This window comes from Terrapene carolina, unplaced genomic scaffold, assembly GCF_002925995.2.
Source record: "Terrapene carolina triunguis isolate 2854851 unplaced genomic scaffold, T_m_triunguis-2.0 Scaffold580, whole genome shotgun sequence".
NCBI lineage: Eukaryota > Metazoa > Chordata > Testudines > Emydidae > Terrapene > Terrapene triunguis.
In genome coordinates, this window is record NW_020664931.1 from 9,836,894 (window position 1) to 9,856,242 (window position 19,349).

The following is a 19,349-nucleotide window of genomic DNA, read 5'->3' on the forward strand; positions in this document are numbered from 1 at the left end:
TGGGAAGCAGTGGGGATTGTAGTGGATAATCAGCTGAACATGAGCTCCTGGTGTGATCTTGTTGCCAAAAGAGCTAATGCGATCCTGGGATGCATAAATGGGAATCTTGAGTAGAAGCAAGAAGTTATTTTACCGCTGTAATTGGCGGTGGTGTGACCACTGCTGTGTCCAGTTCTGGTGCCCACAATTCAAGAAGGATGTTGATAAATTTCCAAGGGTTCAGAGAAAAGCTACAAGAATGATGAAAGGATTAGAAAACATGCCTTCTAGTGACAAATAAATTGAACTCCTTTAGTCTAGCATAATAAAAAGAAGGTTAAGGGAGTGACTTGATCAGTCTGTAAATATCTATGTGGGGGAACAATATTTAAAAATAGGTTCTTCAGTCTAGCAGAGAGAGGTATAACACGATACAATGGCTGGAAACTGAAGCTAGACAAATTCAGAGTGGAAATAAGGAAGGCATAAATTTTTAACAATGAGAATAATTAGCCACTGGAACAATTTATCAAAGGTCCTGGTGGATTCTCTCTCACTGACACTTTTAAAATCATGATTGTATGTTTTTGTAAAAGATCTACCTGATGAATTATTTTGGGGAAGTTCTTTGGCCTGTGTTATTCAGGATGTAAGACTAGATGATCGGTGGTCCCTTTTGGCCCTGGAATCTATGAATAAGGTGGAACATATTAATTATTTATCACCTCACAGTAACTATGCACAATAGTCCGGGACAGGATGTGAAGAATACTTTCCCTTGTTACTTTACAAGGAAAAAAGTTCATAGGTCTATGGTTACCAGAATAATAAATTAGGTCAGAACACAGGGGCTAACATCCTAATTTTATGGAAAGTTTCTTGTGGACACTCTACTTTAAAAAAAAAAAAAAATCCGGGCCTTACTTTCTTGACGTACCTGCAAGAAAAAACCCAGTCTCTAACATTGTTCTGGGTCATTAATTGAGTTACTGGTTAAGAAGGAAAAGTGTCATCTACTGAATTACCAATTTTTGCTGCATATATAGATGTCCATTTTCTATCCTACTTTACTTTGTAGGATATTCATATTTTCAAATGTACTTTCTTTGGCCATATTACAATATTTTGTGTTTAAACATAACCACTCAAATAGGTAAGGCGTGTGTGTGGGAATAAAGATAAAATGCTGCCCTGTTTAATTACTGGGAAAAGAGAGAACCTCTGAAACTCTGCAAGGCTGTGGAATATTAGAAAACTCACAATAGGGAAGAACCCTGTACCATCTCTAGATTGGGTTGGATTTGAGATATTAGGTCTTAACTGTCTCTAAAGTCTGATTCTTATTGAACGAGAGATGTCTTTTTTTCTTACTTCACAATTGGAAGGCGTTCTTTTCACAATAGTACAGTTGTGGGCTGTCAGAGCACTGCACCAAATTCTTCCTACAAATGACAGCATCTTAATTGGAATTAATCTTGAAAATTAAGTTCTTAAGGACTAAAAGAATGAATATTCAACATTAATTAAAAGTAATTAATTACCTCTTTATTTGATCATTGCTGCTTTTTCTTCAGCTAGTGAGACTAAACCAAATAAGTTGCTGTGTTCTTTTGAAATTATTTTGCACTTTAATTGTTGGGTAGAATCAAGATAAAACTAATAGAATTAACCTCATACTCTGATATCAGTACTACGGGTTAAAATGTAGCAAGATTTGTCGTGTATTTCTCAACATTATGCTTCATAGAAGCACTCCGGCTCTGATAACATCTTATTCTAATGTTAAGTCACAAGTAATAGCAAACTTTGACTTAAGCATGCAAAATCAACAGAATTCAGTTAAAACCAACTTTGTCCTTAACTCACATCACTTTGACTCTTATTGACAAGTCACTAGGAAGATTAGCTTTATTGGTAGGCTACTGTTTCAGAACAGTAACTTAATGCATACAGTGGACATCATATATGTAAGTTTTCTCTGCATTATCTGTTGTAACAGCAGTGTGTTCCCATTCTGGGATTAGAAAGGTGGAGAGTGCTTGCTGCCATGTATTTAATTAATCTGTTCTGTATAATTTTGTAGTATACGTTGTTCATTAATGAGCTTTCGAACAGAAACTTAATTGTTCATCCTTCTTGCCGGTCAGGTGAGCCAAGATGGGAAGTCGTTACTTGACAAACTTCAGCGACCTTTGACTCCTGGAAGCTCTGACTCGTTAACAGCTTCTGCTAACTACTCCAAGGCAGTGCATCATGTCCTGGATGTCATCCATGAAGTACTGCACCACCAGCGACAACTGGAGAACATTTGGCAGCATCGGAAGGTCCGCCTGCACCAACGGCTTCAGCTCTGTGTTTTTCAACAGGATGTCCAACAGGTTAGTTCCAGTCTCCTGATGTTAGTGTTTGTGACCAAATACACTATTAACAAAGATGAGAAAATAATTAAAAACAAGCAATTCCGGTATAAATTAGAAAATCCAAGCCCAATGTTACCAGTCATAGGCACAGACTCAATCTAGAAGAAAATGAAAAGGTAGATGGAAATAAATTTTCTGGTATAAAGCATACTGTTGGCAAAATCCCACAGCTACAAATCTGTAGTATCTAGCAACCCACTATTCGGTATTCATTTGTGCTGTTTTTTTATGTCATATAGAACGTTTCAGCTTACAGTAATGACAGCATTGAATTATTGGTAATGGTCGAGCAGTGATGCCGTGAGGAAGCATGGAAGTTGAGATGCATAGCTTACATACATCTTAGGGAATGAGTCAGGGTTTTTTTGAGAAGTAGAACACTGATGAGAACACAAGGTTTCTCTGTCTATTTTGAAAAATAGAGGCCATCTTTAACTTTCTCCCGGATAGCCATCTATGAGAAGCAAAAGTCACTCCAGTTTAATGACTCACCTACAGGTTACCACTTACAATAATTGATGAGGATACTTGAAACTTATGTAGTGCTAAAATGCTCAAAGCACATTAGAGAGATACCCCTGTGAACATAGATTACACTTATCTCCCATTTTATGGATCAGGAAATTGAATTGAAGAGGTTGTGACTTAACCAAGGCCACGTTTGTAGCTGGTGGATCCTAGCTTGCAGTTGAGGACCTTCTAACGCTCAGCTGTGCTTAGACCACCAAGACAGTAGCTTGTTTTTTTGTTCAACAATTAAACAGTGCCCTAGAATTGACAGTCAATCCAAAAATAAATGTGCTATCAGCTGTGCCTGATTTAGACAGTACTGTGATGGATTTGCTAAGCAAGAGACTACAACTTCTATCAGCTCCTTTCTTATTCAGAATGAGGTCCATAGATCCTAGACATTGGGAGTTCTGCTCCTGTGCAGCCTTGGAGGCCGGCCAGTCCTGTTAGACAGGCAAGGGAGATGTGGCTCCACCTCGGAGAAACTGCCAGATTTGGTCTGCCTCTGCCTTTCTCCTGGGAAGAGAGTCACTGGGAAGTCTGCCTGTCTCTGTATCCTGATTCAATAGGCTGTTTTCTCTAAGTACACAACACTACAAATACCTGTCCTTGGCCTTTGGTTTAGGATCAGCACTGCAAAAGCTTACAAAACATGCATGTAGTGCTATCTGAGAGTTGCTCTGTCTACCCTCTCCTGGGTGACCTCTGTCCTGAGTCAGTCATAGATGGCAATACCCAAGTGATAAGGTTGCTGCGAAGCACGGTTTTGTGATTTGAGTCTGTTAATTCAGTCTCCGTGTGTCCCCCATCTTCTTCAAAATTCTACAATGTTCCTTACTGCAGTGGTTCTCAACCAGGGGTACTTGTATCTCTGGGAGTACACAGAGATCTTTCGGGGGTACATCACTCATCTAGATATTTGCCTAGTTTTAGTAACAGGCTACCTACACAAAAAGTACTATCAAAGTCAGTACAAACTAAAATTTCATACAGAAAATGACTTTATAGTGCTCTATATACTAAGTACTTACATTTCAATGTATTTACATTTCATTTGATTTATTTTAGAATTATATGGTAAAAATGGGAACGTAAGCAATTTTTCAGTAATGGTGTGCTGTGATACTTTTATATTTTGTATGCCTGATTTTTGTAAGCAAGAAGTCTTTAAGTGAGATGAAGCTTGGGGGGTGGGGGCACAAGACAAATCAGACTCCTGACAGGGGTACAGTAGTCTGGAAAGGTTGAGGGCGACTGACTTTATTGCATGAAAGACAGGAGACGCTGAGAAAACTTTTCAAAATAGTCAACCTTTCAATGGAGACTACCCATTGCTACACTCCTTTCTCTTCTGGGATCAGTGGTCTCCCATGTGGATATTTTTAGTGGGCTATTGCTCACATGAGGCCACTGGAGTGTCCTCTTATCCTTCTTCCAAGTATCTCTCATCTACTCCTCAGAAAAGGTCTCTCTCCCCAGGAGGATTCTCAGGTCACTCAGATGGTGGACAAGTCCAAGCAGATTGAAGTTGGGTTTTCCAATAGGAGAATGGGTCAGGACAGTTATCACCACAGATGTCCGCCTAGAGGGATGGTGTGCTTACATGGAATCAAGGACTATCCAAAGGATCTGAAACAAGAGAGCACGCACAGCATAAACTGACAAGAACTCAGGGCATTGCAATGTGGTCTCACAGCTTTGGTCCCATACTGGGACTTCCCTCATGCTGATCATGATAGACAACACCTCAGTCGTGTCATTTGTCTACAGACAAAGGGGAGCAAGGTCTACAGTGCTGCAAAAAAGAAATTCACCTTGTCGTCAACTTGGGCAGAGAACAGTTTGCAGTCTACTCCCTCCCTTCACATCAAAGGTAAAATTGAATGTTATGGCCAACTGGCTCAGCAGGCAAAGTTGGATCATCCAGAATGGTAATTGCATCCACAGGTGTTCAGTCTCCTGGTAAAGGATTTTGGTTTCCCAACAGTCGATGGGTTTGCCTACCACCTTCATCACAAGGTTTCAGGTTCTTCTTTTTCTGATGGGATCACAAAGCCAAGGCAGCAGATGCCTTGTAGTAAAGATGGCCAAAAGGAATTCAGGAGACAAGCAGCACTGGTAATTCCGATATACCCATTCTGGCCAATGATGCCTTTGTTCTCTGGTCTCTTTGACATGATTCAAAGATTTCCTATCTGCTTTCCATCCAGAACGGATATGATATTACATGGGGCCACTCATGCATCAGAATCCAGACAGTCTAGCCTAGCTACGTGGTTCTTGAACAGAGTCTCTTAAGCCGAAAAGGTTATTCAGAGAGGTAATATCCACAGTTTTAGCTTCCATAAACAAATCTTCTAATTCAGGCCATCCAATGGCCTGGCTGAGGCTCTCCCATTCATACCCAGTCTTGTCCCTACATTTGCATCATTACCACAGTTCTTGAGTTTATTCAAGATGGACTTTGGCTAGCCCTGGCAGTACAGACGCTCCAAGATCAAGTTGCTGCTTTGTCAAGCATCCTTAAGAAATTAGGCAAGTGGTGGATTTCATCTTACCCAGATAGCCAATGTTTTTCTTATGAGAGCAGCATCTCTTCTACATCCTCCTGAAGTGCCTAGAGTTCTCTTATGGGATATTACCTGGTTCCCAGTGCTGTTACAGGCCCTCCAATTTAATCACTTGTAAAGATGTCTCATTACTTTGTAACCATTAAAGTGATCGTTTTGGTAGCAATCATGTCTGTTTGCAGAGAATCTGAGTTGGGCGCTTGGTTCCTGGAACCACAGTACTGCATCTTACATAAAGCTGAAGTACTTTGAACCATCCCTGCCTTCACACTAAAGATTAACTTCAGGCTCCATAGAGCTCATGAAATTGTTCTTGCATCCTTCTGTCCAGCTCCATCTCACCCCAAAGAGAAATTATGGCATAATTTGGATGTCTGCAGAGCTCTTCAAAATATATATTCACTGCACAGCATTTGTCAGAAAGACAGACGCTTTGTGCTTTATTATCTGACGTCAAAGGGAAAACAGGCTTCCAAATCCACCATTGACAGGTGGCCGAGGTATTGTGTATGAGAAGTGTGCAAGTCAAAAAGCATAACTCCATCTTCCACTGTCAGAGCTCACAGCTGTGGCAGCTTCATGGACAAAAAAATACAACGCCTTATATGAGGAAATCTGTAAAGCAGCCACTTGGTTCATACTGTCTTCATATTCGATAGGCGGGACTGTAACGGGGTACACTCACCTCTCATGAGCGCCCTCTTGGCCAAGTGCATGTGCTTGTGCTCTCTCTCTCAGATTGGCCCTGCTCTGGGATAGAGCAATGCCCCAGGGCTCCCTCCCTGGAGACAATGTCTTCGCCCTCCTGGGCTTCCTGGCTACAGCTCTCCAGCTGGGCCACTATAGTTCAGTTCCCACTCTGGGGTGCCTCAGTGTCCAGGCCACTGTCCCTCAGTGGCTAATGGGGGAACCCAGGCCCGCCCACTACTCTGGGTCCCAGCCCCGGGACCCTGTAGGTAGCAGACATCTGCTGTGTCCCTTTAACTATATTGCACGGCTTCTCTAATTCCCTGGGCCACTTCCCCATGGCTCCGCGATGTCTTCCCCCTTATCTCAGGGCCTTGTAATAATGTTGTCCCAGCAACCAACTCATGGCTCCTTCTCGCTCTCCCCGGCTTCTGGCAGCGATGCCCTGTCCGGGGTTCTGTAGTTCTGTCAGCCAGCCACATCTCATCCACATTCCTACCTCACCAGCAAGGGACTGAAGTCTCTCTGGCCCTGCAGCTCTTCTTATATTAGCCTGATGGGTCCTGATTGGCTGTATCCCACACAGCCACTCTAGGTAGCTTGAAGGACCCTCTTCACTGCCCTTTTTTGGGGCAGGGTGTGGCAGGGCGAGGAGGCCTCCAGCAAGGGGCCTCAGAGGGTCTGGTATAACTGTATGTCCCTGTGACGGGGTATCATCTTATGTTGCCTTCATCTGAAGGGTGCTCCTCATTTTAGTATCCCAGTAACTATCAAGTAAGTGCTATTTCCTTTTGCATCTGTACATAATTGTATATAATCCTCACCCCACATCTTTCCCTCAGAGTGAATGCTGCTATGAAAATCCCAGTGTCATGGATCTGTAGCCATCATAATGAATAGGGACATTTGTCTGTGCCTGAACTGAACATTTCCTTTCTTGGAGTAATGGTCCACAGATCCACCCCACTCCAAATGGGCTGTTAATGGAGAAAAGATACAGAATTAGTAATTGGCACTCAAAATGTATTAGTTGAATTCCTTGCTCTGAAGGTGGATTGTTCTATATAATCTTAATGCTTAGTATTTCTTACTGATGAAGTGGTTAATTTTCCTAGGATATGAAGGTGTCTCAATTGGTAGTCTCTTAGAGGTGAAGTCACACTTATTCTGCCTCTGACAGGTTTGTTCTGCCTCCTAGGCTGCATAGAGCAGAAAGCCCAATGTCATGCATTTGGGGACCTCATTACTCCAAGAAAGGAAACTTTTGGGTAAGGCATGGCTACATTTTCCTATTCCCTGGGCCAGGTAAGGGTCCTGGGCCAGGAAGTGGCAGGGTTCTGTTGGGAAGCAGCAGCTGCATGGCTAGTCAGGAGCTGCAGAGAAGCCAGATGCAGAGGGGAGTCCCTAAGAATTGTGTGCAGAGCCATGTGTGGAACAGGCTGCGGCAGCTGGACATTTACAGTTGTTTGTAGGCCTATGAGGCTCTTATCTGGGGGAGCAGCAGTGGCTGGGCAGGGAACCAGTACAGAGAGGCCCCAATGAGAGAGACACCACTAAGAGACCCTGACCTGGAAATCTGCAAGCTCCTGTTTGCTTGAATAGAGACAGGACTGGGCACCACAGTACTGAGCCTGAAGAGCCCTGATGATCAGTTGGGCTGAACTGAGAGGCCCAAACAAGAGCCTGCTATTGCTCACTTGGAACTGTAACTGTTTAAGCCTTTGTACCTAGGGTACCTAATACACAGGCTTCCCTCTCCTGCCCACTCTAGTAAAGTATGATGTCACTTAGCCATGCGTCTGAGTGGTCATTGGGACCCACCAGGGCTAGCGCTTGCAAAGCCTAGCTGCTGAAATACCTACAGTGCTTGTCTCAGAGTCACGGTCCACCTGGCAGGACTAGTGGTATTTTAGGGGTTTGGTGTACTCCAGCACTGCCCAGACCCAATAAGTATAGTACCTGTAGAGGACTGAAGTTCTTAATTTGTCTGTGCAGATCTATGTGCTCATTAGCCTTAACAGAAACAATTGTAAATGGATGTAATCAAAAGCCAGTATTCCAAGATGAAGTTGGCACTGCAGTGTGGCTGCACAGCACAGGGAATAGGCATTCTGTTCTTTGGCAAGGTTGGTTGCTTCAAGGCTGGAAGGAAGTGCTGTAGTAGGAATACCACACTCGGCTTTTTTGTCTTTGGGTACTGTGCTTGGGGGTGAGAGGAGGGAAGGGTCATTGAGTATTACTCTGTAGCAACTGCCAATCGTTGTCAATCTGTAGAACAAAGTACGATTCTCATTTAATGTGTAGACACTTCTTCTGACAATTTATGAGCAGTTCACTTCAATACCATACAGTTCAGAACACACAGGGCAGGTTATTTGTTTATGGTGGCACAGTTTTAGAGCAGTTTTAGAGCAAACGGCAATGTGAAGCCAAATCTAGATCAGAAAAATTGAATCGATAAGAGATTCAGAATGAGATAAAGAAATTCACAGAAGTGTGGCTGAAGCAGACTATCTTGTTTCTGAAAAGAACTATACAGAAAGTATTGCACAGCAAAGAGACTCATTAGTCATCTTTAACCCAAATTGACAAAGAAATTAGGCCATGTTTATGCTTATAGTTTCTGTTACAAAAGAGATAGATTAAGTTTTACTGAAAGTGGATTTTAGTTGATATAAATCTGTTCATAAATCAATAGCTAGTGATTATGGGGTTAACTTGGAGATTTGGCCACACATTCCATTGTATTATGCGTACTGAGTTGCATGTTGATTAAGATTAAAAAAATGACTTGTAAATGAAATTCTCACATACACCTGCCTTTCACAAAATACTGGATATGAGCTGTTGGGAGTAAAACAAACTATGCACCTTGGATGGGTCTGGCAATGGGTGCAAAATTCAGCTGAGGCAGCAACACAATTAAAATTGGTGCTTTATATTGGTAGAAAGGGTTTTTTTGGTTTTGTCTGGGTTTTTTGCAATAGGTAGAAGACTATGATAAAGGAAAGGATCTGACCAAGAATAGTAGAGAATTAAATGCAGTAGTAAAATTTAAATGCACATTTTACAACAGATGTTCTTAAATAAGAGGTAGACATTAGCCTTATTTATATATTTATATTTATTTTATTTAAAGTTAATTTTAGTACTGTTATTACATGATTGAGGGTTCGGCTCTGGTGGCTACAGTTTCAAGCTCAATAGAGTTACCTCCGCGTGTTTTAGATCAGGGGGTCATAGGAACACATGAAACCATAGGCAACCAACATATTCAAGAACAAGGTCCACTCTCGTTTATCTATTTTATTAAAGCTGCCAACAAAATTATGAATGTCACAGCATATACAACTCCTAAATAGATCCATGCACCAGTTATAACTACAGACATACTCACATTCTCCTAGATAATGTTAGAATCTGATGCTCTCTCATGTATTGATCATCAATACGGGGATGGTCCCTGCTGGAATTCTCCCATAGGAAGCTCAATTTTCCCGCACTGGGCACCCCTTTTTATATTGTGATTCTGTCTATACGTACATTCTGCGCATGTACGTGAAAGTGCCAACCCTCTTTTTTCCTTATTGGTCTGTGTCACCTAGAAACATAAGTTACCCCAAATTCTATAGGCTGTGTATGTTCGTTCTCTTTATTCTCAGTAGCATTGATGCACCACCTGTATCCTGTGGTTAAGACACATGTTGGAAACAGATGTGCTTTTACAGCATTTTTATGATTTAAAATTAATCTTCCGGCTACATTTTCGCAATATTACGACTTGGTACCTCTTTCCCCATAATCTTAGGGCAACGGGTTATTCCTCAGTCATTTACTTATGTCAGCATTTCTTATCTCCAAGGCCTAAAATAGCTTAGCTAAAATCTTGCAGGCCTCAGCCTACAGGTCTTGCATTTCAGCCTTTTTTACTAATATCTAATACATGATTCCCTCTAAATAATGATCAGTCTTACACTTCTATAATCCTAAAAATTAACGCTATTTAACATACAATGAATATAGATATAATATGACATATTAGTTAATCCTAACATCGTACAACAAATGGATAATAAACTAAAATCATTGGCTACATCTCTTCCCCTTGACAGGGTGAGTGTTATCTCATTATCAAGTTCAGAGATCAGACAAAAGGATGAGGAATAGAGAAATGCAGGGAGGGAAAGATTTTAGTTTATGTATGAAGAGACATATCTATGCTATTTATATTGCTTACTGATGTAAGGTGGAGATCAGAAATTGCTGCTGTTCAGCCGTACAAAGAGCTACAAGTCATCATTAAGGCTAAGATTTTGTCATGGTTATTTTTAGTAAAAGTCACGGACAGGTCACGGGCAATAAACAAAAGTTCACGGAAGCCGTGAGCTGTCTGTGACTTTGCTGCAGCAGCTCCATGGTTTCCCCGCCACCCTTGTGGCTGGGAGCTGGGGGGGGTTCCCCCTCTGCCCGTGGCAGCTGGAACCTTGCAGGGGGCCCCCTGTCGCTGCTGTCGCCTGTTGCTGGAACCCTGCAAGGGGCCTGCTGGCTGCCAGCTCCAGAGTCCTGCAGCTCCTGGGGCTGAAGCAGAGAATGTCCCGGAGGTCTCTGGAAGTCCCAGAGTCTGTGATTTCCATGACCTCCGTGATATAAATGTAGCCTTAGATGTCACACACAGCTGCAGAGAGCCATGAATGTACGTGGGTAGAAAACAGACTTGTGACAAGTTTATTCATCGTAGTTAATGCATTTCTCAAAACTAAATACAGCTCAGTCTCTGTAGAACTCTCAAGATTTAGCCTTCAAAATCTGGCAGCAGATTTTATTAGTTGATTTCTGTTAATGTTGTTGGCACCCACCTGTTTGCTTGAAATCATCACACACACCTCATCTTTCCTTCCTCCCCAAAACTAGTTCCATTAGTGGCTGATATTATGGAGAAGAAGAAAAACCAAAATCAAGGGTATGGGACCCAAATATAGGCGCATTCTAGCCCTGTCAGGCTGTTCTCTAGCGGTATGAAAAGAGCAGTAAGAAAATACTGGTGGACTCAGTTACAATGAACCCTCCATAGGAGGCTGTGCTAGTAGAGGAACGCACTATGCACAGATCTAGTTTACAAGCTAGATGAGCATTATCAAACTGTCTTTGAATGATCTGGCTGGGGCCTGTAGTTTTGCATGCTTTCTTCTCACTCTTGGGCCTTGGCCAAGTTGTGAATTTGCCCCAATTCCAGAAAAGGATGGCCAGCTACCATTGTAGTTGCATTACTGCAAATTCACAATGTAGATGAGGAAAGTTGCAGTTTCCACCGGTGGAGCTTGATTCCACCTGGGCAAATTCTCAACTTACATAATATGTTAAAAAATAATCAAACCTACTACTAAGTTAGTAAAGCTTTAGAAGTTGCTATACAGCTTACTCTGGCTTAGCTGGAAAATTGATCTGTTGCTTGCCTTCCCTAGAAACAGTACTTGCCTTTAAACTATATTATTTCAGCTAAAAACTCCAAATCTAATCTCTTGCACCTCCAGGTGCCAGAGATCTCTGATCAGGGCAGTAACAGACAGCATGTTCAAAGTGAAGCTCGGCACACAACTCTTCCTGTGTTGATCCACTTACCGAAAGGCATTTGGATAATGTCTGCTAGACCTATCTTCTTTTAGCTGACTGGCAACTGAGTTTTGTTGTTCTGCCCAGCAAATTTTTCCTCTGACCCAATGCTGCCAAGTTATTTTGGCACCACTCCCATATAGTCCATGTTTACTCCTAGGGGAATTCTGCACCACTGTGCAATGCAGACTTTTGCAGAAATTAACGTTGTGCACGTAGAATTTTCTTTTCCTTCCACAGAAATGGGCTGCAGAGATGTTGGCCACCACTAGGGGCTGCTGGACCTGGGCAGAGCCCAGCTTGCAAATAGAAGACAAGGCTGGCGGGGGAGGAAACTGGAGGGTTTCCAGCAGCTGCAGTTCTCAGCATGCCCTGAAGGAAGGAGGCAGCGATGCATAGGAAACTCCATGCAGGCCCGGGACCCAGCATCAGGCTGTTTCTCCCTCTGGATCCCTGGGCTCTGGGGGGTAGAGGGTGTGAAGGCCTGGGGGGCCACAGCTGGCCCCTGCGGGGTAGGGGGTGTGAGTGTCTGGCCTGGAGGGGGCAACAGCTGGCCTCTTAGGGGTGGAGGATCTGAGTGTTTGGGCTGTGGGGGGCGTGGCTGGACTGTGGGGGGAAGGGGTGTGAGTTTCCGGGCCGGGGGAGTCCCAGCAGCTGGCCTCTGGGAGGCAAGAGGTCTGAGACTGTCAGGTTTGGCCATTTGCCAGCAATACCCCTCTGCCATGTACATTGGCCAAACCGGACAGTCTCTACGCAAAAGAATAAATGGACACAAATCAGATGTCAAGAATTATAACATTCAAAAACCAGTCAGAGAACACTTCAACCTCCCTGGACACTCAATAACAGACCTAAAAGTGGCAGTTCTTCAACAAAAATAACTTCAAAAACAGACTCCAACGAGAAACTGCAGAACTGGAATTAATTTGCAAACTGGACAGCATCAAATTAGGCCTGAATAAAGACTGGGAGCAGATGGGTCACTACAAAAACTAAAAACTAATTTCCCCATGCTAATTTCCCCCTACTGTTACTCACACCTTCTTGTCAACTGTTTGAAATGGGCCACCCTGATTACCACTACAAAAGTGATTTTTCCTCCTGTTGATAATAGCCCACTTTAATTGAATTGTCTCATTAGAACTGACCCCCCACTTAGTAAAACAACGTCCATCTTTTCATGTACTGTGTATATGTATTTTCCACTCCATGCATCTGATGAAGTGGGTTTTAGCCCACGAAAGCTTATGCCCCAATAAATTTATTAGTCTCTAAGGTGCCATAAGTACTTCTCTTTGTTTTTATATTGTTATAGACATATTTGCTGACAGGTATTTTGAATTTGCCAAAATAATTGAAACTGACACGATTATATAGTGTTATTTTGACAAATAAAATGTGCAGAATTTGGCAGGATTCAAAAACATTGTGCGCAGAATTTTTAATTTTTTGGCGCAGAATTCCCCCAGGAGTACCATATGAACAAAGTCCACTCTGACAGGAAGCTCGTTGATACTGCATTATGTTGCTGAGCCCACCCTTTGCCTTCCCTTTTGTCCTTGTCCAGTGGACAGGAAAATTTATCCTTATGTGCTCAGGTAGCATTTACACTTGTACCAGACCTCTGGACAATAAGAATTTTCAATGTTTCCTAGCTGCAGAGTATGCTTGTCTTTCAAAATGTAATTCATAATAATGAAAATTATTTGCTCTCCAAAACCCTACTGCCGTCTTGAATTATCAACTCTTATGCTAGGTTATTTCCAATCTAGCCCTTTCAACTTTCCTAACTCAGTATGAAGGAAGTTGTACATTTGTTTCATCCCTCTGGTCTCTCCTGCTTTTTCCTGTAGGGAGTGTTTACGTTCTTTTCTTGGATCAGGATGATCTGGAGATAGAATCAAATGTCCCTTTAAAAAACAGTGGAGATACTATACTTCGGGGCAACGCATGTTCATATGAGAGCATTTTAACTGAACAGAAAACTGAGATGTCAACACGGATAACAGAGGAAGCTTGTTGCATGTGGTTCATTGTTACTCTGTGGTGAAATAGTGATTAAAACTAAAATAGCTGAGATCACTAACTTAGTGGGGTTGCAAATGTTTGGCAGGAAATGTGGATAATACCCCACCTTGATATGCAAAAATAGAGATGGAAACCAGTTAAAATGAGATGAACTGAAGACATGCAATTGTGGCTCAGGGACTGTAGAAAGAAACATTCATATAAAGAACACAGTTGAATAAGCCAGCAATTATAGTGTAGCTGCCAAAATGCAAGTACTCTAATAGACTATATAAAGCCAAGATCAGTAATGGTGCTTTGGAGTACCTAAAAATGAAAACTATACCCCCGCCCAAAAAAAAAGAAAGAAAGAAAGGAAAAGAAAAACCACTAAAGGTGGAGAATGACTTGGTAGGAAGTTTTTCTTAACTCAGATAGTGGTATCCAAAATGTTTAAAACACTCTTCTGCAGGCAACTACTTGAGTGTTTGTAAAATTGTGGACACTCCATTGTTTACCATAATGCTAAACCAGACCAAAGGATAACAAATAAAATTGTGTAGACTGATCAGCTAGTCTAGTGTCCCTGCACACTGGTATTTAGGTGCTAATATTTAGCTGTGAGAGAGGTTCATTTGACTGTGACCCAGTGTCACTGGTGTTCTAACTCTTATGGCTTTTGTGTCTGAAGTAGCAATTCCAGGTGTTGTCCTTCACTGAAGGCAACACTGAACTCTTTTGCTAGAATGTGGTGGCCTGAGTAGGTGTAAACAGAATAATGTTCTGTTGTGAAGTGCAACTATCATCAGGTGAGGTTTAATCAGGACTAAAGCTGCTGCGTGCTGGCTTCCTGGTCAAGAACTTCCTGTAATTACAGAAAAGACTAGAGTTGGAGATGGTGAACAATGAAGTAAATGCCCAAGAACATGCAAATTTTAACTGTCCAATAAGGACAAAGTAGAATAGCTGTGATGCTTGTGACCATTAGAGACATTATCAACTGAAAACATCATGTTTGAGAACTAGTTCAGCACAGTTTCAGTTTCTGCACTTGGCCCCGAGTTCCCCTTCAATCACAAGTTTCCATTTCTAAATTGTTTCTCACCTATTGCTGTGTAAAGAATCCCCCAAAAACTGGGGAACTGGTCATGCAAGTGAAATTGATCATACACAAAGTATTCTTGAATGCACCAAGTACACTGGATAAGTAGGTTTTTCTCTAATCTTTCACAGCAATCCTAGCTTATTTTACTAGCATGTAATATTAATAGGATTAAAAAAAAAAGACAATCAGTTAATCAAAAGGTACTAATAAAGGAACAGATTGTTTAAAATTAAACAAACTATTTAATTTTGGCTCATGGAAAAAACAGGCAAATTATCAAGACTGACTAGAGAACACTGGGAGACACTCGAAGGGGAATAAAATTTCCTTGATCTCAGGTTGTCAACCAGGTTACTTAGGGCAGAAAAATGGAGCTGGCTTTGACCAAGAAGGCTTCTATGTAATAAAATGCAGCAGGCTGCACTTCTGGGCGAATTACAGTTTCTTTCAGCTGCGTTGAAAGAAAAAGACCATGAAATTGAAAGTAGTGGTGGACAAAATACCTGGCAGAAAAGAGTTATGCCAGAGAGGGTAAATTCTTGTTGCTGGACACATTTACTGAAGTTTGGTTAATAAAATATTTAATAATACTTTGGTTTGAAAATGGATGTTAATAGTTTATATGCCAGAAAGAAATTAGAGTTTTTCTTGCATTTCCTCTTAAATATGTATTTGCTTTGGCTAGCGTTTTGACCTGTGTATATGCTGGGCGTGGTTGCTCTTCCTGCTTTCTCTGACTCCCCTACAGGGACGATTGCTCAATGAATCTTTTTTAAAAGGGAGCACCACTCTTGTTAGTTTCGTATTGGATATGGAAAGTCAGACCTGAAATGGTGATTACCTTCATTGTGTCACAACTTAATTATGTGACTATTGTGGGACATGAAGGTGCCTCCTGCCTTTTCTAATTGCTATGGGAAAGGGTTTCACTGCAGTTGTTAGGCTTAGTTTATTGGAAAACTCTAGACTTCTTTAAATGGGCAGACATTCTGCAAATTTAACGTTTATTCTGTGTTTTATTTGTAGCAAACAAATGACAAAATAATTTGGGGGAGGTGAGGAAGAAAAAACTGGGGAGATCTCAGCAGCACAACAAAACAATGAAAGGTCTGGAAAATGAAACCGAAAAATGGGTTGAAATGGGCATGTTCAGTCTAGAAAAGACAAATGGTCTGTGCATTCCATCACATAGCAGGATTTCAGCAATCTAGCAGCAGTAACCCATTATATTTCAAGGCAAGGCCATCGTTATTGCATAGTATTTATTATTACCAATTATTAAAAAGTAGGCTCTCTCCCAGAGGTGGTTCTGAGATAATCAAATTAATCCTGCTACAGTTAGGTTGGAAGGACTAAATGAACTAGTGGTCTACCTTTGTGACCCAAATGGTTATGTGATTGAAAAGTGAATCACAGCCCAATCATGAAGCATTGCTTATTTTTCACAGTAACCGAACTTTATTTTGATTAGAGATGTGATGCATATTGTTATCTTAAAGTAGCCTAGGCCCTGCTAAGAAGGGGAAATAGGAGAAAATAGTAGCTTGTTAGCTGAAGGAGCTGCTTGTTAACCAAGATTTCTGCACAGCCTGTAACAAATGTCACTGCAGTCCAAATTAAGAAGAGTGCACTCAGTCTGATAACATTCGTCTATGTGAGGTGTAAGAGAAATTTGAAGTTTTAATTCATTTGTTTGTTTATTTGTGGCTTCAAGTGAGTGTCCCTGTGGCCTAAGACTAGGTTTCATCTAAATACAGTAGCGATAATAAGAGCCAACTGGTTCTGAATGAATTTGGTAGATGAATGGATTACTCTTTTGTCATCAACTTATCTTTGGAAACTTGGAAGGGGCACTATCAAATAGTTTGACCACCCAAGTTCACTTATTTGACAAGAAATACAATCTGACTTCATGGTGAGGGTTGTCCCCAGGAATCTGAATTTGTTTAAATCCACCAGAAAATGCATGAGGGTGAGGGACATCAGTTTATTCCAGTTAAAGGAAGAAGGATCTGATTTTGCAAGGTGCTGAGAGTGCCTTATACAAGCAGGGGTGGGAACTGAGCTCTGGTCTACACTATGAGTTTAGGTCGAATTTAGCAGCGTTAGATCGATTTAACCCGTCCACACGATGAAGCCATTTTTGTCGACTTAAAGGGCTCTTCAAATCAATTTCTGTACTCCTCCCCGACAAGGGGATTAGCACTGAAATCGACCCTGCTGGGTCGAATTTGGGGTAGTGTGGACGCAATTCGACGGTACTGGCCTCCGGGAGCTATCCCAGAGTGCTCCATTGTGACCGCTCTGGACAGCACTCTCAACTCAGATGCACTGGCCAGGTAGACAGGAAAAGCCCCGCGAACTTTTGAATTTCATTTCCTGTTTGGCCACCGTGGCAAGCTGATCAGCACAGGTGACCATGGAGTCCCAGAATCGCAAAAGAGCTCCAGCATGGACCAAACGGGAGGTTCTGCATCTGATCGCTGTATGGGGAGATGAATTCGTGCTATCCGAACTCCGTTCCAAAAGACAAAATGCTGGAATATTGAAAAAAATCTCCAAGGGCATGAAGGACAGAGGTTATAACAGGGACCCGCAGCAGTGCCGCGTAAAGCCTACCAGAGAGGCAAACAGCCGCTCCAGGTCAGAGCCCCAGACATGCTGCTTCTATGATGAGCTGCATGCCATTCTAGGAGGTGCCCCTACAACTACCCCACCCCTGTGCTTCCCTCCTTCCCTACCCCTCCCGGGCTACCTTGGCAGTTATCCCCCCATTTGTGTGACGAATTAATAAAGAATGCATGAATTTGAAACAACAATGACTTTATTGCCTCTGCAAGCGGAAATCAAAGGGGAGAGGGGAGGGCGTTTGGCTTACAGGGAAGTAGAGTGAACCAAGGGGGCGGGTTTTCATCAAGGAGAAATAAACAGAACTTTCACACCGTAGCCTGGCCAGTCATGAAACTGGTTTTCAAAGCTGCTTTGATGCACAGCGCACCCTGCTGTGCTCTTCTAACCGCCCTGGTGTCTGGCTGCGCGTAATCAGCGGCCAGGCGATTTGCCTCAACCTCCCACCCCGCCATAAACGTCTCCCCCTTACTCTCACAGATATTGTGGAGCACACAGCAAGCAGTAATAACGATGGGAATATTGGTTTCGCTGAGGTCTATCCGAGTCAGTAAACTGTGCCAGCGAGCTTTTAAATGTCCAAAGGCACATTCTACCACCATTATGCACTTGCTCAGCCTATAGTTGAACTGTTCCTTACTACTGTCCAGGGTTCATGAGCCATGGGAGTAAGGGGTAGGCTGGGGTAGGTGCGACCACGCGGTGCTGCCAACTGGGAGAGCAACCTGAGGCAGAAGCCTCCAGCTGGCATGATATTCCAGGCAGGACTGAATCTCCATTAGACGAAACTTAAAGAAGAGAATGACCTGGAGTCATTCCCATTTTTGTCCAGGCGCCCCCCCGACTGACCTCACCGAGGCCGGCCAGGAGCACCCATGTCTGCCCAGGCGCCCCCAACCAACCTAACCAAGGTCGACCAGGAGCACCCATGGGATGACGATGATGGCTAGCAGCCGTATTGTACCGTCTGCCATCCGCAAGGCAAGGGGATGCTGCTGTGTAGCACTGCAGTACTGCATCTGCCATCAGCACCCAGGAGACATACGATGACAGTGAGCTGAGTGGGCTCCATGCTTGCCGTGCTATGTCGTCTGCACGGGTAACCCAGGAAAAAAGGCAAGAAACGATTTTTTGCCGTTGCTTTCATGGAGGGAGGGAGGCCTGACGACATGTACCCAGACCCACTCGCGACAATGTTTTTGCCCCATCAGGCATTGGGAGCTCAACCCAGAATTCCAATGTGTGGTGGAGACTGCGGGAACTGTGGGATAGCTACCACAGTGCAACGCTCCAAAAGTCAACGCTAGCCTCGGTACTGTGGACACACATCGCCGACTTAATGCGCTTAGTGGGGGGACACACAATCGACTGTATCAAATCGATTTCTAAAAAATCGACTTCTATTAAATTGACCTAATTTCGTAGTATAGACATACTGTCAACTGAGAATGACTTCAATTGTACGTAGATTTGAGAACACAAGTTTGGTCTGTATGTATGCTACTATATATAATGCACTAAGCAACATAGGCTTAATATCTAGTTGTTGTAGAAGGCTTCAAGGCACTGATGAATCATTGCATTCTTAATATCTTCACTTAGTGTCGTCCTCCTGTGCTTGAAGGAGACTCTTTGGGGGGCCACCACACTCATGCACCTTGCTGTGTGCTTTGTGGTTCCTTGGACAAACAGTGTGTCTTGCCCTCTCAACCAAAAGGCTTGTATGGATCAGCAGACCTAAGATTTTGTGAATATCTGACATAAATGCAATACGTACTCCATTTATTTATTTTATTTTATTTAAAGTATCTCATTTGGATATTGTTAACTTTT

The 19,349-nt window shown here is 42.6% G+C and overlaps 1 protein-coding gene across 1 annotated transcript in view; it reads left to right on the forward strand.

Annotated features, from left to right (window-relative positions):
• The window catches only part of TRIO (trio Rho guanine nucleotide exchange factor), a 307,445-nt gene that overhangs the window by 44,581 nt on the left and 243,515 nt on the right, over window positions 1–19,349 (forward strand). The window contains exon 8 of the mRNA XM_029913308.1: window positions 2,127–2,357. Coding sequence (XP_029769168.1) covers window positions 2,127–2,357 — 231 coding nt within the window. The remainder of the gene's footprint in view (window positions 1–2,126; window positions 2,358–19,349) is intronic.